Source organism: Erpetoichthys calabaricus, chromosome 8 (genome assembly GCF_900747795.2).
Source record: "Erpetoichthys calabaricus chromosome 8, fErpCal1.3, whole genome shotgun sequence".
NCBI lineage: Eukaryota > Metazoa > Chordata > Cladistia > Polypteriformes > Polypteridae > Erpetoichthys > Erpetoichthys calabaricus.
In genome coordinates, this window is record NC_041401.2 from 185,206,330 (window position 1) to 185,227,893 (window position 21,564).

General features: G+C 43.6%; 2 protein-coding genes across 4 annotated transcripts in view; both read left to right on the forward strand.

Moving 5' to 3' along the window:
• Positions 1–21,564, forward strand: part of ccdc93 (coiled-coil domain containing 93) — an 876,647-nt gene that overhangs the window by 584,904 nt on the left and 270,179 nt on the right. The window lies entirely within an intron of this gene.
• The window catches only part of LOC114656664 (inactive dipeptidyl peptidase 10-like), a 284,823-nt gene that overhangs the window by 108,966 nt on the left and 154,293 nt on the right, over positions 1–21,564 (forward strand). The window contains exons 4-5 of the mRNA XM_051930750.1: positions 14,449–14,501; positions 14,615–14,696. Coding sequence (XP_051786710.1) covers positions 14,449–14,501; positions 14,615–14,696 — 135 coding nt within the window. The remainder of the gene's footprint in view (positions 1–14,448; positions 14,502–14,614; positions 14,697–21,564) is intronic.

Here is a 21,564-nt window from a genome sequence, read left to right on the forward strand (position 1 = left end):
GATCATTAGTAAAATTTTGACTCCGGTATCAATTCCAGGTTTTGGACCTATTACATTTCATTCATTTTTCATTTTATCTTCCACTGCTTATCCAAAGTTGGATCACAGGGGCAACAGTCTTAGCAGTGAGACCCACATACCCCGTTCCCCAGCCACACTTGCTAACTCATCATACAGTGGGACCCCAAGGTGTTCCAAGGCCACCTGGGAGATATAATTCTCCCAGTGAGCCCAGGGTCATCCTGAGGGTCTCCTCCCAGCTGGTTGTCCCCATAAATCCTCCACAGAGAGGCGCCCAGGATGCGTCCATATGAGATTCTCAAATCACCTCAATTGGCTCCTCTTGACGTGGAAGGTCAGTGTCTCTACTCCGAGCCTCTCCCGTGTGTCTACGTTTCTCACCTTATCTCTATAGGATACCAAAATGGTTCCAAAGCAAATCAACTCCAAAACTTACTCCAGCCTCCATGCTGTGCTGCCCATTTTCTCACCTGGCAACTGTTTGCCACATAGTGTTTAAATGTCAGTTCTGAGTGCGTCTCGTTTCATTGTCCCGTTTACTGTTTGTGCATCAGTTTATGCCGTCCCCGTAAAAAGGGGACGGATGATGGAAAGAGACCACAGCCGCAAACCTGGAAAACACCTGTTTACAATCATTCAATTCCAGCCGTCACAGGACTATATAAGCCATCAGGAGGGAGGAGAGAAGGAGATTTTTCATTCACGACCACGAACCAACGGTACCAGTTATTGTCCACATCGCGCTTGCCAATCCAGTTTGTTTTTCCATCTGCCGGATTTATTTCAAGGACCTCACCACGAAAGACCCCGGGGTAGGACTTAATCATCCACCATACACACGAGGATTCACGGTGAGGCTGTTCCATTTTTTTTCGGGGAGATTCAAACAACTCAATATCACTAATTCAGTCATCCGCTTTCAGGACAGTTTCATTATTACCGGACTCACGTTCTCATTCATTTTCAGTTTATCATTCATTGTTGTTTTCGTGTTGTGTGTTTATTTGTTACAGGGACAAGGGAGGGTTTTTGTTGTATATATTTATATATATTTGGTGGTGTTTTGTTATTGCTGGGGTGGAGGGATATTTATATTTGTTTCTATTTTTTTTATTTCATTTAATACATATAATCTGTTTAATTTTACATCCTGTTTGTGTGCTCATATTTTTTACCGTCGATTGTGGGGGGAAAAGTTTAATTGGTAAGAAGTACGGCTTGATAGTTAGATTATTTCTCAGTTAATTATCCAGGCCACTGGTCTTGGAGGTGTAGCTGCCGGCTGGGTAAAAGGGGTCGGCCGTTACATAAAGTGGTGCCCTCTCTGAGGAATCTAAATAAATATTTATCGCTGTCTGCCTTTGAACAATTCCCCTATTATGTCTATAGTGCGTGCCGAGCAGGACGACACCATTGCTTCGCCGCGGTGTGATGATGGAGTAGCCGGAGCGCGGCACGTCACGGTCAGAGCGTGTTCAGCGGTGCGGGAGGTGGTGGATTCGTTGCAGTCGCTGTACCTCGAAGATCACCATGGACCTGAGGAGGAATGCCTGGAGGATGTCTCGCCTCCGTGGGAAGATCTGGCGCAACAACTGACCCGGCTGGATGAGAAAGTCCGCGAGGTTGCTGAAAGTGTGCTCGGGCGCGAAGATGCCTTGCGGGCTCGCATCAGCAGCTCCCAGGAGGAATTAAAAGAATACCTCAATGAGCAAGTTCAACTCCTGGGGCGGGAAATCGTGTTGTGCCTCCAGAGGCGGGATCAACGCTGGCAAGAAACTCTTCAGGGGGAGGTCCGAAGGAGTCTCCAGACGTTACGTCAGTCACCCCGTCATTCAACGCCGTACGGGTCCTACATCAATCGGCCCTCTGTTCCTGGGGTGCGCCTTTCCTTTCCCAAGTTGGGGGCCCCTTATAACATCGATGATGTCATCAACTTTGTGGAAGAAGGGGAGGCGTATCTTGCTGTTAACCCTTTAACCCCAGAAGAGCTTATGGGGGTGATAGGGGCATCCCTCTCGGGGCAGGTGCGGAGCTGGTGGCTGACGGTCAAGAAGAACATTAAAGACTGGGGATCCTTTCGTCGATCTTTCCTCGCGGCTTTTCTTCCGGAAGACTATGAATCTGAACTGGAGGACAAGCTGCGATCCATGGTGCAACTGCCTTCGCAATCCATCCGGGACTTCGCCTATGAATATCGGGCTTTGTGTTTGAAGTGGCGGCCGGCTATGTCTGAAGAAGAGGTGGTCCGCCGCATCCTTAATGCCTGTAACCCGCGGTTAGCTGGGGGTCTCAGGGGGGTTGTGGGGTCGGTGGAAGACCTGGTGAAGGTGGGCTCACAAGTGGAACGGGACTGGGGAAACTCAAAAACGTACTGGAACAAGGTACAAGCCAGTACACGAGAAACCCAGCCCCTAAAACCCCAGCGAGCCAAACCTTGCCGGTCGGAAGCCGATCTCGCCATCATGCAAGCGAGTACGTCCCTCCTGATCGTCCCAGTGAAGCTGCGGGGGTGGCAGGTGGATGCGGTGGTGGATACAGGGAGCCATCACACCTTAATCCGGTCAAGCATGTGGAAGAAAATTAGCCGACCGACAGACAACTTAACATCTGCCCCGTCTGTCCGATTTGTATTGGCAGATGGGAGTGAACACAGAGCCCTGGGCAAAGTCCCCTTGAGGTACTGTGTACTTTCCACCACCTGGAAGATGGATACGTATGTCCTGGATGACCGGCACCTGTCCGTCCCGTTACTCCTTGGGCTGGACTCTTTAACCACCATGAGGATGACCATCCATCTCAGTCCCAGGGGGTATACGGTGCCAGGGGAAGGGGTATGCGACTTCATTCATAAATCCAAAGAAGATCTGGGCTCGGAATTCATTGGCTTCTACGCGGCAGTGAGGAGTGACGTAAGCACCTCGGCGGCAGCCCCTGTGGAGGAACAGCCCGAAGAGGTAAGGCCGGTGCTGAAGAAGTGGGCCGAGGTATGGACTGAGAAATTAGGAGTCGCCCGTGGGGTTACCCACGTGATCCACACCTCGGACGAAGTTCCAATAAGGCACCGAGCTTACCGTGCTTCTCCACTAAAGAAGGGCATAATTAAAGAACACCTGGATCGAATGCTCGCCGAGGGAATAATCGAACCATCTTCCTCCTCCTGGGCGTCCCCTGTGGTAATCGTGAAGAAGACGGATGACACCTATCGTTTCTGCGTGGACTACAGGGGGGTTAACGGGAAGACGAGCCTAGACGCATATCCCATGCCCCTGGTTCATGAGATTCTGGAGTCACTGCATGGAGCTGCAGTTTTCAGCACACTAGACCTCCGCAGTGGCTATTGGCAGGTGCCGATGGACGAGGGGAGTAAGAAGAAGACGGCAGTCATCACCCCTGAAGGCTTGTTCCAGTTCAAAGTCATGCCTTTTGGGCTTAAAAATACTGGGGCTACCTTCCAGCGGCTCATGGAGCAAGTCCTGAGGGGGTTGATAGGCAAGATCTGCTTTGTATATATCGATGACGTCATTATTTACTCCCATTCTATTAAACAACATCTCCAGGACCTGGACACCATCTTCCAACGATTACATCAAGCGCACCTTACGCTGAACACGAAGAAGTGTACCTTCATTCAACCCCACATACGCTTCCTCGGGCACATTCTTTCATCTGAGGGGGTCGCTGTAGACCCCGAGAAGACCTTAGCCATCCGAGACTACCCCACGCCCACGGATTTGAAATCTTTGCAACGTTTCCTTGGGTTAGTGGGGTGGTATCACAAGTTCATTCCCCGGATGGCTGATATAGCGGCTCCCTTGAACAAACTAAGAAAAAAAGATGTCCCGTGGGAGTGGACAACAGAGTGCCAGGACGCGGTCGAGCAACTAAAGAGCCACCTGCAAGAGCCGCCCGTTCTGGCCCAGCCAGATCCACAGCTCACTTTCCAGGTACAAACCGATGCCAGCAACCTGGGGCTTGGCGCCGTGCTCACTCAGAAAATCCACCAGGCTGAACACGTCATCGCTTACGCCTCTCGAGCCTTGCACGGCACCGAGCTCAATTATTCGACAGCTGAAAAAGAGTGTTTGGCTGTCGTGTGGGCTGTGGAAAAATGGAGACACTATCTGGAGGGGGTTGAATTTGAAGTGTACACCGACCATCATGCTCTGACCTGGGTATTTAATCACCCGAAGACCTCCTCCCGTCTAACCAGGTGGGTGTTATGCCTCCAGAACTTCACTTTCAAGGTGACCTATCGGAAGGGCTGTGGCAATATTGTGCCTGATGCTCTGTCCAGGGTGTCGGAGCCACCGGGGATGGTGTGTTTGGTAGAGGCAAAGAAAATGATCCTCCCTCTGCCAAGAAGCCTGGAAGACCTGGCTCAAGCACAAGCCACCAGTCCATTCTGCCAGAGCATCAGGGAGGGACTGGAACAGCAGCGTACCGACCGGGTACACTTCGTGGACCTCCAGGGGGTTCTGTACAGGACCACTCCATCCTCCCTTGGGGGTCTGCAACACCAACTAGTCGTCCCGGAAGGGCTCATCCCCGACTTTTTAAATTACTATCACGACAGTCCTTTAGGTGGTCACCTTGGAAGGACAAAGACTTTATTAAAGATCCTGGGGGTTGCGTGGTGGCCGTCTGTCCGGAAAGACGTTTGCCTCCACGTGAAGAAGTGCATCACCTGCCAGCAGCTCAAAAACCCACCTGGTAAACCGGCAGGATTTCTGCAATCGACAATCGCGGATGGACCAGGGGAGACTTTGGGAGTCGACCTGATGGGGCCTTTTCCTGTTACCAGCTCGAGGAAGACCGTCCTGATGGTGGTGATTGATTATTTTTCAAAGTGGGTGGAGCTGTTTGCCTTAACGGATGCCAAGACTAACAAGATCTGCTCCACCCTGAAGAATGAAATCTTCACCTGCTGGGGGGTGCCGAAGAACATCGTCTCAGACCGGGGTCCGCAGTTCACGAGCTCTCTATTAGATGAACTTTATACAGCCTGGGGAGTGAAAAAAAACCTGACAACAGCTTATCATCCCCAGGCTAACATGACAGAGCGAGTGAACCGGACCCTGAAGAACATGATCGCCTCCTATGTGGGTGAACGCCATCAGGACTGGGATAAATGGCTCCCCGAGCTCCGGTTTGCCCTGAACACCGCTGTGCATGAGGCCACAGGTGAGACGCCTGCTTTGGTTGCGCTGGGCAGACAGCTAAAGGGCCCGCTTGACCGACTCCTTCCCAGAGCCCCTAATCCAGAAACCACCACTTACAATAACCTATTTAAAATTGAGGAATTACGGCAGAGAATCCAACAGAGGTTGGTGAGTTCGACATCCAGACATGCCAAGTTATATAATGCCCGGCGTAAGGAAGCGCACTTTCAGCCGGGTGATTTGGTCTGGATTAGAGCTCACCATCTCTCGGATGCCAGCGAAAGGTTCTCCGCCAAGCTAGCGCCTAAATGGTTAGGTCCAGCCAAAATCCTATCTCAAACAGGTCCAGTCAACTTCCAGTTTCAAAGGGGTATCGGCACTGACTCCAAGATAGACACAATCCATGTGGCCAATCTCAAGCCGTACTTCGGCCCTCCCTTGTCCAAGGTTGGGGGGGGGGGAAATGTAGCGGGGCCACATAGTGTTTAAATGTCAGTTCTGAGTGCGTCTCGTTTCATTGTCCCGTTTACTGTTTGTGCATCAGTTTATGCCGTCCCCGTAAAAAGGGGACGGATGATGGAAAGAGACCACAGCCGCAAACCTGGAAAACACCTGTTTACAATCATTCAATTCCAGCCATCACAGGACTATATAAGCCATCAGGAGGGAGGAGAGAAGGAGATTTTTCATTCACGACCACGAACCAACGGTACCAGTTATTGTCCACATCGCGCTTGCCAATCCAGTTTGTTTTTCCATCTGCCGGATTTATTTCAAGGACCTCACCACGAAAGACCCCGGGGTAGGACTTAATCATCCACCATACACACGAGGATTCACGGTGAGGCTGTTCCATTTTTTTTTGGGGAGATTCAAACAACTCAATATCACTAATTCAATCATCCGCTTTCAGGACAGTTTCATTATTACCGGACTCACGTTCTCATTCATTTTCAGTTTATCATTCATTGTTGTTTTCGTGTTGTGTGTTTATTTGTTACAGGGACAAGGGAGGGTTTTTGTTGTATATATTTATATATATTTGGTGGTGTTTTGTTATTGCTGGGGTGGAGGGATATTTATATTTGTTTCTATTTTTTTTATTTCATTTAATACATATAATCTGTTTAATTTTACATCCTGTTTGTGTGCTCATATTTTTCACCGTCGATTGTGGGGGGAAAAGTTTAATTGGTAAGAAGTACGGCTTGATAGTTAGATTATTTCTCAGTTAATTATCCAGGCCACTGGTCTTGGAGGTGTAGCTGCCGGCTGGGTAAAAGGGGTCAGCCGTTACACTGTATCTCTCTTGAAGCTTGATCCATAAAATCAACATCACGTTGAAGCAATAAGAGAGGGAGGTCTCCCATGGTATCCTGATCACATCGCAGCAATCATCCCTTATGTAGCAATGTGGAGGAGAGCTGACGTGAAATCAAAATCACATTGAAGTAACGGAGCAGGTCCCCCATGATGTACCAGGAGTAGTTTCATTTGTGAAATGTATGAAACAGACGTTTTTATACAGCTACAATAGAGGGTGTCTAGTGAAGGGGAGGAAAATTGATGTCCACCAAAATGCTGGTACCACACTGCTTTTAAATCTGGGGTGTTTTTGCAGTACCATGCAATCCTAAAGTAACACCCTTTAATAGACTGCTGTCTCATCCAGAGTTTATTATTGCCTAATACCTTAGGCTTCAGAAATTGGCTCAGGCTTCTCATGATTTCGAAATGGAAGAAGTGTTTACAAAAAAAAAATGGGTGACTAGATGATTTACTCCATAGATAATAACAAAAGGCAAGCATTTCCTCACTGCTAGTTTGTGGGAGACTGTGTATGCAAGACAATCGGTCTGAATGGATTTTGTAAGTTCAAGTCACTAAGTTAGAATTTTTAGAATCATCTTACTGCCTCATATCAAGGGTGCCGGTAAAGTGCGGGGTGCTGCGCCTAATATAAAAGCAAAAACAATGTGTGAATATAAAGTCACTTCAAGATGGGAATGCAGCAGGCCCTGATGGCTACCCTGCAGAATTTTATAAGAAATTCTCCGCTCAGCTAGCTCCCTCCTATTAGCAACATTTACAGAAGCTAGAGACAATCAAATTCTACCTCAAACTTTTCGCCAAGCATTAATCATCGTCTTCCCTAAACAAAATAAGGACTTATTACACTGTGCATCATACAGACCAATTTCACTTCTGAATAATGATGTTAAGATACTCTCAAAATCATAGCTAGAAGGATGGAGAAAGTGCTGCCTTCGGTAATATCACAAGATCAAACTGGATTTATCAAGGGTCGACACTTATCCTCCAATCTTTGATGCCTGTTTAATGTAATATACTCACCAACAAAGTCAAACACCCCAGAAATATTATTATCATTGGATGCAGAAAAAGCATTTGACATGATTGAATGGAAATACCTTTTCAGAGAAATTTGAGTTTGGCCCGAACATTTGTGCATGGATCAAACTACTGTACACCAATCCAGAAGCTTCAGTTTGTATTAACAACATTTGTTCAGACTACTTTAAATTAGAACGCGGTACCAGACAAGGATGCCCCTTGTCACCACTGCTATTTGCAATCGCCATTGAACCACTGGCGGTTCACTGTCGAAATGCTGATCAGATAAATGGAATTATCAGAGAAGGACTGGAACAGAAAATTCCTCTATATGCAGATGATATGGTACTATATATAACAGACCCACAAAATTCTGTGCCTGCAGTCTTAACAGTACTTACAGAATTTCAAAAGCTCTGTGGTCTCAGAATTAATTTGAATAAAAGTGTACTCTTTCCAGTGAATTCTCAATCACATAATATTAGATTGGACACCTTCCCTTTTTATCATTGCAGATCAGTTTAAATACCTAAGGGTAAACATCACAAGTAAACACAAATCTCTTTATCAACAGATAAATCTGTATTGAAAAAATTAAGCAAGACTTGCATAGATGGTCAACCCTTCATCTTAATCTAGCTGGAAGAATTAACATTGTGAAGATGAATATTCTTCCTAAGCTTCTTTTTTTATTTCAAAACATTCCAATATACATCAATAAATCATTTTGTAAGCAATTAGATTCAACAATAACCTCATTTATTTGGAACTCAAAACATCCACGTATCAAAAGAGCGACCCTACAAAGACCTAAGGCAGAAGGTGGCATGGCTCTACCTAACTTTCAGTTTTATTACTGGGCAGCAAACATACAAGCTATAAAAACCTGGACGTGGGCACAAATAGATGAACATACACAGGCCTGGTCTGCAATAGAAGTAAAATCCTGTAGTACTTCTTTATATTCCCTGCTTTGTGCCCCAATAAATGCAAGGTATCGGCAATATACTAATAACCCAATTGTGCTTCACTCACTCAGAATATGGAACCAATGTAGAAAGCATTTTAAGATGGAGAAGCTTTTATCTGTGGCACCCCTGCAAGAGAACCACCTCTTTTAACCCTCGCAAACATATGCAGTTTTTAATATCTGGAAAAGATTTGGGATTAAATTGCTCAGAGATCTTTATATAGACAACATCTTTGCATCCTACGAACAATTACATTCCAAATGTAACTTTTCAGCTACACATTTCTTTCACTATCTTCAAATTAGGAACTTTGTTAAACAGAACCTGCCCGATTTTCCTCATCTTGCATCCTCGTCCATGCTGCAAAAAATATTGCTCAATTTCAAGGACTTAGACACCATCTCTGCAATATATAAAATTATTTTACAGTCCCTCCCTTTCAAAGATCCAAGAGGACAATGGGAAAAAGATCTCTTAATCAATATATCAGAAAGGGAGTGGAAAGTAGCAATGCAGAGAAATCACTCGAGCTCCATGTGTGCAAAGCATGCAATTATTCAACTCAAAATTATATATCGAGCACATCGGTGTCGCCTTAAAACTGTCCAAAATGTTTCCAGGGCAAGATCCAACCAGCGAACGCTGCAATCAAGTCCCAGCCTCACTGGGTCACATGTTTTGGGTCTGCGCCAAATTAACATCATTTTGGACCAAAATTTTTAAGTGCCTCTCAGACAGCCTTGGTGTCCCAATCCCTGCTAACCCACTAACAGCTGTGTTTGGTGTTCTTCCAGATGGGTTTAAATTGGAGAAGGACAAACAAACTGTGATTGCATTCACTGCACTTTTGCAGTGAATAAACTGGAAGAATCCTAACTTTTAATACTATTTGAAATTGGAAAAAATCAAATATTCAGTTAAAGGATCTGTACAGAATTTTTTTTTTAAAACCTGGCAGGATATAATCAATAAAATTTTAGAATAAGCTCTTAAAGCACCGAGGATGTAATTATCTCCGCATTTCTTTTTCCTTTCCATTCATCTCTACTGGCCTATTAAACTCATCAATTTAGGTATGTTAACAAGCCTTAAGTTTTACCCCGTTGGCCATGATCTCTCTCTCAGGGGTGGGGGGTCGACTTGTTTTTCAATCCTATTTTTTGTAAAAATTGATTGATTTGTATGAATGATTACAATAAAATTTAAAAAAAAAAGAAAAAGAATCATCTTACTGCCTCATATTAAGGGTGCCGGTAAAGTGCGGGGTGCTGCGCCTAATATAAAAGCAAAAACAACGTGTGACATGGTTCATTTAGGCATTTCGGAATAACCGTCAGCTTAGACGCAGATCATTTGTTTATCCCTCTTCATTTACTTTTTTTTCCCAGCTTTTTCTAATTGGCAAATAGACAACAATCCGGCGCCTTCAGCAGCAGCCGCCACCTCGTTTAGCACAGACGGATACGTCTGGAGGTTTCCATAGAGACCAAGTAAACAAATTTACAATACACAGCCCAGGTGGATTTCTTTATAGAGACGGAAAGATGAATTTTGCATGGAACATTTTATTTTTTTTGATAATATGTTGCTGTCATTATGTTGAAAGATAGGTTTATAGAAGGCGAAAAGAAAAAGAAAAATTCTGTCACCATCAATCACTAAGCATCAGCTTCTTAAAGCCATTAACTAGCTACAGTATGCAAGTAAGAAAATGGATGGGAGAACTATAAATCAAACAGCTGATCACTCACTCAATCAATCAACACATCAAATCAAAGCTTTTTTTTTATATATGAGTAGCACCTTACACAGTTTGCATCTTTTCTGTTGCCATCAATTGAATGAGCATCAGCTTCTAATAGCCGTTAACTGGAGGAGAGGACAATCAAACACATATCAAATACAATCGGTCATCCAGCTAATCAATAAATCAGTCAATGAATAGCTCTGTCAGTCATTCAGCACCTCAAATAACCCAACACCCTGTGATGCCCGGGTTGCCCAATAGCTGGTATAATGTCCTTGAACCCGGGAGCATTGATAGATTTGCAATGGGATACAGAACAGTAAGAGATGGTGCAAAGGGCACAGGGCTTTTTGTTTCCAACAAAGTGATCCAAATCAAAAGTTTAGTGCAGGGATCGTCTGTAAATAAATAAGTAAATAAATCCCCCGTAATAGATGCAGTATTTTTTGTGGAGGTTAAAATCCAATAAATAAATAATACAAAAAAAATATTCCACACGGCCTCAAAGCAAAGCTAAAAATCACAGTCAGGATCTGTTTCCTTAAGAGGCATTAGCTCTCTGGAAATGTGTTCTTTTATATTGTGGCGTTTTAATTAACCTGAATTATAAATTATTATAAATTAAAAAGGTATTATCCCACCCAGCATGCAAAATGATGGTTACAAGCTTACACGACAAGTTAGGATAATTCTAGCTCTTTATTGACGGGTTCACGTGGTATTACAAATGGGAAGCTTATGACAGACATGTCGAGCAATGTGGGAGGCTCGACCTACGCAGCCTGCCATCTTTCGTTGCCACGCTGAAAGGATTTTAGCCGGACAGAAGACATAATCCTCTGCTCGGCCTCGGACAAAAGACATACTCTTCCTCCCTGAAGCTTCAAAGTGTTGGTCGTTGGTCCATCCTTTTATTCTGGTTGTTCCATGTGCAGGGTGCGTTTCTCTGGTTCCAAACAAGGGCAGAAAGGATTCCAGCCCCACCTTAAAAAATACAGGAATAGCACAATTCTTATACTCTTAACAAGGAAATAGCATAGTGTACTGACAGAAGACAAAAATATCCTAGTCTGTCTTTAGGCTCTCTAGTCCTGTGCTTGGCTCGCCAATTCTAAATACTGAAACTGTACCCCTCTGTACCATACTTGGTCTGCCTGTATGAATGAGTCCATAACAGTGGGCACAGAGAATAGTGACATTAAACTTAAATAACAAAACATAGTATAACAGGATCTGTTCCTTAAAACCATTCACAAAACTCTGTGCCCCCTTTACAAACCATCATCCCCTATGTTCACCCATTACGGTCCCCTCAGTGAGAGGAGATGTCCTCCGACAAGTGCAGTCAACCCTTTAGCTGATTCGTGCCCTCCCAGCTGGTCTCCTTGGGAACCCCCTGAGCTCTTTTCCTTTCTTCCGCCACTGTCACGCAGTGTTCTGTGGGACTTCCCAGAGTTGGGTGGCTGCTTCTGCACCCTTGGAGTGACCCACGTCCCCAGCTGCTTGTCTCCTTTCGGCAGCACCCGTTCTATTACAACCCTGCCTCTTCCTTTTTTTTCTTTTCATGCTCTTTTTCTTTCTCGTTCCCTCTTTTCTTTCTCCCGCTTTCCTCAGGCTCCCACTCTGTGCTTTTGGCATTTTATTTACAACCCATGAAGTGCCAATCAATCAAGCAATCAGCTTGCCTCCTTACTGACCACCCAGCCATTGCCCAGCCCTGAAACTGAGACTTACTGCTTTTATTTTAAAAACCCGCACACTGCCACAGACCCCTTACTCACTTCACCACACGTTTATTTTATATAGCACCTTTCAGTATCCATCATTATGGATAAACTTCTGGGTTTGCGGAATGAACAACTAGAAATCCCTTCAGACTTTCTGACAATCCATCTTTATTGTATAAAGCACCTTTAATTAGGTGTCCACAACTCACAAGCGGAAAGGGAGTTAAGCAATTGAGGGGTCTTACAAGACCGCCCCAGCAGTCCATCCCACACAGATCGGTCACTTTAGGAATTTGGATTGAATGTGACTTGAAATGTTATTATTTATTTATTTTTTTTTTAGATTTGCTTTGTTTAACCAGAAAACAGCAGCACAGCTTTCGGGTAGGGGCACGCTTGCATCATTAGTTCAAGTGCAGACCGATACATTTGCGGTTACCATAGTTACCAAGTTAACAAATTTAAAATTTCTTGGCCCAGGAAGATTTTCTTTTATTGAGGTAAACACTGAAGGATGAGTGTTGCATGAAACATTTTACACCAATAGATTTCACTTTACGATGCTCTCATTTAGTTGCCAATAACATCTGCTTCCACATTGCGTTTCGTGTGTCAGGATTGACACAACAATGGGTGAGACTTGGCAAGTGGGCATCCCTCATTGATTTCATTGTTCTATGGAAATGAGAAACTTCACAGTCTGTTTGTGAAATGTAATGTGCTTTCTGGTTATGTTAATAAAAAGGGAAAAGCGTTTTTATTTTTATGTTTCTAAAGTGTTAACATTATTCAATCGTAACTGTAGTTTTAAATTTAAAGAATGTTTTTATACTTAGCCATGAAATTCCATCGTGAAAATGGTTATGTTTAAAGGAATTCTTCAGTATTACAGTTGAAAATTACATGAGCATGTTTGGATTTATGTGGTATGTGAAATCTATCTATCTATCTATCTATCTATCTATCTATCTATCTATCTATCTATCTATCTATCTATCTATCTATCTATCTATCTATCTATCTATTGTGAACAGCAGGGGGCGCTCCAACTCCCCAAACACCCAACACAAGTAGGCTCAGAACACACAAGTTCAAAGCGCAAAAAGTCTTTATTTGTGGCAAACTCTTCCCTATAAGCTTGTCCCACCACAATCACAAAAAAGCACAATAGCACCATAAATCATTCTTTGTCTTCTCTCTCTCTCACTCACTCACTGCCTCCTCCACTCCTCCTCGCAAGCTTCATCCACCTCTACCCGACTCTGGCCCATCGATGTGAGGCAGGAAGCTCCTTTTATCAAATCCTCTAGGAGGGAGTGCTTCTGGTGATATGTGTGGATATGGTGTTGCAGCTATGAAACTCTTCCTGGTGAGGTTAGAGCCCCACGGTATAGAGAGTCACAAATCCAGCAAAACCCAGGGGACACAGATAGGCTGTTCTCCGGGACTACAATACCTGGCATGCCTTGTGGGCACCCATGTGGGGATTCGACCCTGGGCTCGCTGCCATCTAGTGCTCTGGGGAAGATAAGCACCACAGTCAACTGGGGACCAATCAGCTGATGCTGGTACCTCACATTCGTTTTTGATCACTTGAGTCTGACAAGTTAGAGTCCACTTTAGTGATAATATGCAAAACGCCATCCACGAAGTATATTGCTTTACGCATTTGCTTCCATCTCTTGCCAGATGTCGATGCCATTTATGCCATTGTTCTCTCCTTGCTACTCATGCGAGCGCAGGGAGTCAAATCAATGAAGCTAACTTTCCTCCTAGGAAAGAGAGTCCAACTAAAGCATAATGGCAGGTTTTGTCAACATTTACAGTTGATGACTACCGTCAACCCCTCCTTTTGACAAAAGTTGACATCCGCCCTGAAAGAGTCAATTGCTTAACTAAATGTTCACTTTTCAGCTACTGGCACTACTAGCATGTTATAGACTCCTAATTTTGTCCACAGATTGACATCTCTATGCATCCAAAGCCTGGCACTACTAGTTAGATTCTTAATTTTGTCCCCACATTGATGTCTGTGCATCCAAAGTCCTCTTACTAGCTCAGAAACTGCAGCTCCAACTGTTATTTTATTAATCTTCAAAATCTTAGGTAGGCCAGGATGTTGACATCTAAATGTGTGCTCTGGTTTTGTAGGTAATGAGAAGTTCAGATACTGTATGTAAGCAGGGCCTTGGCTATTTAAGGCTTCATATATTAAAAGGCAGATTCTGATATCATCCCTAAACTTCACTGGAAGCCAGTGTAGGGACTCGAGTACTGGAGTTATATGTTCGTATTTTATGGTTCGTATAATAATTCTTGCAGCAACCTGCATGTGTTTGGACTGTGGGTGAAAATGGGGGCACCCAGGGCACACACTCCAGTTTCCTTTCGGTGAGAATGCAATACTACTACCGTGCCACCCTAAAGTCGACAATACTTATATAAATGATTTCACTTCTGTCTTCCAGGTCTATCGATATTCTTACATGGCTTCATATTCAATTTACAACTTACATACCAGGTAATATCTGTATACTTTCTATTGGATTTATTGGAAATTATTTTTCTTACAACACTGTTTTTAATTTGTGAAGCTTTTCATTTGCCTTTGTGCTTTTTCCCGTCTCACCCTAGAGAAGTCTGGGAACTCAACCCCCCGGAGGTTACCAATTCAGTCCTGCAGTATGCAGCCTGGGGAGTGCAAGGGCAGCAGCTGGTAAGGAGACATGTGACCCACGACACTTATGTTTTGTTGTGCTATGGAAAAGAAAACTGCGGTGCCACCTCCTTACATTTCTTAAAGATCTTAATTTGGACTTCAGTTCGGTTGCAAATTCTGAAAGCCCACAGAGAAACAGCTGGTAAATAGGCACAAACATAAATAAAAGAGTCGACAGTGTTGGTTCACCCTCCTCAAACGGAGCCAAGCCTCTGACGCTGTGGCAGACAAAGAGAGGGGAGGACGGCATTCAGCAGCCTCTGTGCTAAATCATGAAATGTGGCAAATCAGAAACTGATGATTACAGCATTTGGGGAATAAATCTTCCTTAAGTGTATTATCTTTTGACACTAATTTGCAGTGAGAAAAAGACATCCCTGTAAATATGGAAGCAGGCATTCATCTTCATCTGATGAATTACAGATTAGGCTAAACATTACTAAAATAATGCATTATTATTTCCTCTGCTGCCCAGGGACCATTTAATGCATTAAAAGCCCATAGGTCAAACGTATGAGGAAATACATTTGGATGTTCGGCACCATTTTATTTAAAATGAAAGCTGAAACTTTGACATATTGGAGCAGTGGATTTTATTTAATGCAGCTATGGGCCACATAATGTCCATTTGATAGCATCTGACTGCATAACGTTGTCCCGTAAGATTACAATAGAGTTCATATATCCTGATCGGAGAACGGGATGTGGTGAACGCAGTGAACACATGCCTCTCATGTCTCCTGTATACAAAGTGATTGCACTGTCAGTACTGTACTGTACTTTCTATTGTTATTTTAATGTGAACTTTCCCTACTTCCCAATAAAAAAGTTTACTGTGTAAAAGCGTAGCGTATGCTTCGATTCAAAGGCAGCAGCACCCAATCTTGTGTATTCCACATCTCTGGACAGTTGTAGCATTTTGACACTAATTTGCAGTGAGAAAAAGACATCCCTGTAAATGTGGAAGAAGGCATTCGTCTTCATCTGATGAATTACAGAATCCATCCATCCAGTTTCCAACCCGCTGAATCCGAACACAGGGTCACGGGGGTCTGCTGGAGCCAATCCCAGCCAACACAGGGCTCAAGGCAGGAACCAATCCTGGGCAGGGTGCCAACCCACCTCAGGAATTACAGAATAGGCTAAACATTACTAAAATAATGCATTATTATTTCCTCTGCTGCCCAGGGACCATTTAATGCATTAAAAGCCCATAGGTCAAACGTCTTTTGGTGTTCGGCACCATTTTCTTTAAAATGAAAGCTGAAACTTTGACATATTGGAGCAGTAGATTTTATTTAATGCAGCTATGGGCCACATAATGTCCATTTGATAGCATCTGACTGCATAACGTTGTCACATAAGATTACAATAGAGTTCATATGTCCTGATCAGAGAACGGGATGTGGTGAACGCAGAGAACACGTGCCTCTCATGTCTCCTGTATACAAAGTGATTGCACTGCCAGTGCCGTACTGTACTTTCTATTGTAATTTTAATGTGAACTTTCCCTACTTCCCAATAAAAAAGTTTACTGTGTAAAAGTGTAGCGTATGCTTCGATTCAAAGGCAGCAGCACCCAATCTTGTGTATTCCACATCTCTGGACAGTTGTAGCATTTTGGCACTAATTTGCAGTGAGAAAAAGACATCCCTGTAAATGTGGAAGAAGGCATTCGTCTTCATCTGATGAATTACAGAATAGGCTAAACATTACTAAAATAATGCATTATTATTTCCTCTGCTACCCAGGGACCATTTAATGCATTAAAAGCCCATAGGTCAAACGTCTTTTGGTGTTCAGCACAATTTTATTTAAAACATAAGCTGAAACTTTGACATATTGGAGCAGTGGATTTTATTTAATGCAGCAATGAGCATCATAATGTCCATTTGGGCAGCATCTGACCACATAATGTTATCTCAGAAGATTACGATTGAGTTCATATGTCCTGATCGGAGAATGGGATGTGGTGGACACAGTGAACACGTGCCTCTCATGTCTCCTGTATACAAAGTGATTGCACTGCCAGTACAGTACTGTACTTTCTATTGTTATTTTAATGTGAACTTTCCCTACTTACAAATTAAAAGTTTACCATAAAACAGCATACTGCATTCTTCAACTGGAAGGCAGCAGCACCCAATCTTGCATATCACGTATCTTAGGTGGGTTGTAGCATTTTTGGCACTAATTTGCAGTGAGAAAAAGACATCCCTGTAAATATGGAAGCAGGCATTCATCTTCATCTGATGAATTGCAGAATAGGCTAATCATCCATCCATTATCCAACCCGCTATATCCTAACTACAGGGTCACGGGGGTCTGCTGGAGCCAATCCCAGCCAACACAGGGTGCAAGGCAGGAAACAAACCCTGGGCAGGGCACAAGCCCACTGCAGGCTAAACATCCATCCATCCATCCATCCATTTTCCAACCCGCTGAATCTGAACACAGGGTCATGGGGGTCTGCTGGAGCCAGTCCCAGCCAACACAGGGCACAAGGCAGGAACCAATACCGGGCAGGGTGCCAACCCACCACAGGACACACACAAACACACCCACACACCAAGCACACACTAGGGCCAATTTAGAATCGCCAATCCACCAAACCAGCATATCTTTGGACTGTGGGACCAAACCGGAGCGCCCGGAGGAAACCCACGCAGACACGGGGAGAACATGCAAACTCCACGCAGGGAGGACCCGGGAAGCGAACCCGGGTCCCCAGGTCTCCCAACTGCGAGGCAGTAGCGCTACCCACTGCACCACCGTGCCACCCTCAGGCTAAACATTATTAAAATAATTTATTATTATTTCCTCTGCTGCCCAGGGATCATTTAATGTGTTAAAAGCCCATAGGTCAAACATCTTTCGGTGTTCGGCACCATTTTATTTAACATGAAAGCTGAAAGTTTGACATATTGGAGCAGTGGATTTTATTTAATGCAGCTATGAGCCTCATAATGTCCATTTGGGCAGCATCTGACCACATAGTGCTGCTGCTTTGCAGTAAGGAGATTGTGGGTTCGCTTCCCGGTTCCTCCCTCTGTGGATAGCGCTTTGAGTACTGAGAAAAGCGCTATATAAATGCAATGAATTATTATTATTATTATTATTATTATAATGTTATCTCATAAGATTACAATGGAGTTCATATGTCCTGATCGGAGAACGGGATGTGGTGAACACAGTGAACACGTGCCAATCATGTCTCCTGTATACAAAGTGATTGTGCTGCCAGTACTGTACTGTACTTTCTATTGTTATTTTAATGTGAACCTTCCCTACTTCCCAATAAAAAGTTTGCTGTATAAAAGCGTAGCGTATGCTTCGACTCGAAGGCAGCAGCACTCAATCTTGCTTATCATGTATCTCAGGTGGGTTTTAGCATTTTGGCACTAATTTGAAATAAGAAAAAGACATCCCTGTCAATATGGAAGCTGACCATTTAGTCAAAACAGGTACACTGCATACAGCCATGTGAAAAGGTACCGTATATATACTCGCGTTAAAGTTCTCCCGCGGGGCTTAGTTTTTACCGTATAATTTCCGGTATTTTATAAAATCGGTCATATAAGTCGAATGTGGAAAACTCACACTATTGGTCCAAGAGATTATGACATGCGAACGCCCACCTGAGAGAGTAGCCACGGAGCACATGGCCTTTCTTGTTCTATGTATTGTTGTCTACGTGACCACACAGTAATACCCGAACTATTCCGAAGTGGCATTTGCACTGATTTGTGTTTTTTGCATCATACACCTTTATCGTAAGAGCATCCCTTATCTACGATGGAGCGTTCGATCAGAAGAAAATATGAAACTTGTTTTAAATTTAATGTCGTTGACGTAGCGAAAGAAATTGGTAACTGCGCTGCTGCAACAAAATTCAATGTGTCCGAGAAACTGATTTGAGACTGGAGGAAGCAAGAAGATGTAAACGAAAATAAAAAATCTAAGTGTTGTATGAATGGGTGTACAAGTTGGGGTCTGATTTTATGATACGTGCTTCAGACAAGTATATACAGTAAAGTACCTCTCTTCCCATTGAAATTGTTGACTTTTTCAACCAGTTTTGTGCAGGGATGCAGTAGATCTTCATGCAATCCTTGCCTACAGATAAAGGTGATAAACTTGCACAAGGGAAACCTAAAATTGAAATCTTCAGTTCATCACTGATGCAGGGTGTTTGTAAGCCGTCATGTTGGTGACAGGATGGTCCTTCAGCGAGTGACACCAACTGTCAGACCCGGAGGAGGACGTGTGTTGGTCTCAGGTTCTTTAACTGGAGTTGGTGACTGGCATTCTGAATCAAAAGGGTTACCACAGTTTGGCTGGTATATCAGCAAAAGGTGCAGGCTACTTTGATGAATCAAAAATCTGAGTAACATTTTGCACACATAATGATTCTTTGACTTATTTTTTTTATTTGCCATCGTTTATTTGTTCTATGCTTTGATTTCATGAAACATTAAGACATTAAAATGCATGCATTTCCATAAAAACTGAGGTCTTCTAAAACTTTTGACCGGTAATGTTAGCAAATTATCACGGGAGTAGACTGAAGCCCCCATTAGCCAATATGGCCTCCAGAGTATTTGTGAGGATCAGTTCCTTTGTTAATTTCAGAGCCCAGATTTTGCATTATTCAATTCTGGTGAGTTCATAAGATTCTCATGGACAGCACCTGAGACAGTAGCAGTAAGCACTGAATCTTATGCTGCCCTTACCCAGCTTTCACATATTTTAGATTTTTCGATGACACCTTTATCCATGTTGCTAGTACGGTATCATTCATCCTTTTCCTAATCCACTTAGCTAGAGCTGAGTCATGGGGAAGCTGGAGCCTATCCGAACAAAACATCAGGCATTAAGGTAGCATAGAACAGAGTCCCAAAAACAGTTAGGGTGCCAACCTGGCCACACCATTTATTTGTCAAGGCAACACAAAAGACGCATGTCTCACAGAATTAAACCGGCACACAGTGGGCACAAGAACACATCGCCAGCAAATGAAAATCAGCAGGTCTAACTGGCAGCTCCTTCCTGTCTAATGTTTGGGTCCTTCCGGGGGCGGGCTCTTTTATATGCTTCAGCCCGGAATGGGTGGAGCTTAAGGGAGTGATGGAGGTGGGGTCATTTGGCCTCCTGAACTGCAGAGGGAAGAGACGAGACAGTTAGCACCCTCTCTCTACTCGAGGTGGTACCGCATACCTGATCAGAACTGGCAAGGTGCATGCGTGCCAGTAGGAACAACTCCTGGACAGGGCACCGCTTGATCACATAGTGAATACACACATATTGACACACACGCACTCACTCACCAGAGGCACGTTTATCCTCACCAAACCAACTAACTTGCATGTGTTTGGACTGTGGTAGGATATCAGAACACACAGAGTGAAACCCTTCTGAAGATCATAGAAACGTCGCACAGGACCACCCAAGTCTTGAACCCCTGTGCACTGTCACTGTGCAGTCCATGCAATACTACGGCATCCATATTTATATAATTACAGCCCTCTCATATTAAAGGGCTTGCACATTTTCTCACGGTGTATCAATATAATTAATTTAGACTACTATTGCAAGAGGCCTGTTTTCACTTTGACATTAATTAGTCTTTTCCTGTTGATTAGTGTCACGACAGTTAAATTAAAATCCATGATGATTTAATGTTGTATAACAAGAAAATGTAAAAACTTCCAATGGGTTGCGTATCTTTATAAGCAGGGGTCTTAGATTTTATGTCCATTTTCAGAGGAATCTGAGACATTTCTCTTAGGTATAGACGTGCATGTGTGCAAATTGGCTACTGCATGTTATGTGATAATCAGCTGCATGGTTATGATTTATAAAAGGAAAATAAAATCTTTGTGACAAGTTTCACAAAAAATGGGTCGCACTCCTGGATGAAGGGTACGTTAGATTATGCCAGCTCTGATAAGGTGGTAAAATATGCAGCTTTAATCACCGGGTAAATATTGTCCTGCTATGACAAACATCACTGACAATATTTATATATGCATTTTGTCGGCTCAAAGTATCTGATCATTCAAAGGCAGCAAATGGATTCAGGATGCTCTTGAGATGTCCTTCTTAAAAATCTGAACATGCCTCTCAGCCAGTGACTTTAATATAGTGTATGAATAAATGCCTATGAAGGGGCAAACTCATTTAAAGGGATGTCAAAAGAACGAGACTATCAGATTGGACTCCAAATTCACGGTATATGATAAGCAAGATATTTAATTTTTAGACTTTATTCTTGTAGTGTGTTATCAGCTTATAAAAATGGATCATATGGTGTATTGTAGTCTCCTGGGTTAAGCACAGTATCGATTATCTCCCACGTTGCTGTGAGATGGGGTGATGGAGGAATCATAAGCAGAACAGTAGACATGCATGAGGGTTGTCTTGTCCACAGGCACTGTGGTTAAAGAACTGACATGTCAGTAAACTTAAGCACCAAAAGTTTTGAGAATGACCCAAGTGCATTCATACCTGGTGGCATAGATTCATACCTGGTGGCATGGATCATGGACTATCTTACAGACAGACCTCAGTATGTGTGTCTTGGGAACTACAGGTCTCACATTGTGGTCAGCAGCACAGGAGCGCCGCAGGAGACTGTACTTTCTCCGGTCCTGTTCAGCCTATATACATCGGACTTCCAATACAACTTGGAGTCCTGCCACGTGCAAAAGTTCACTGATGATGCTGCTATCGTGGGCTGCAACAGGAGTGGGCAGGAGGAGGAGTTTAGGAAACTAATCAAGGACTTTGTTAAATGGTGCGACTCAAACCACCTACACCTGAACACCAGCAAAACCAAGGAGCTGGTGGTGGATTTTAGGAGGAC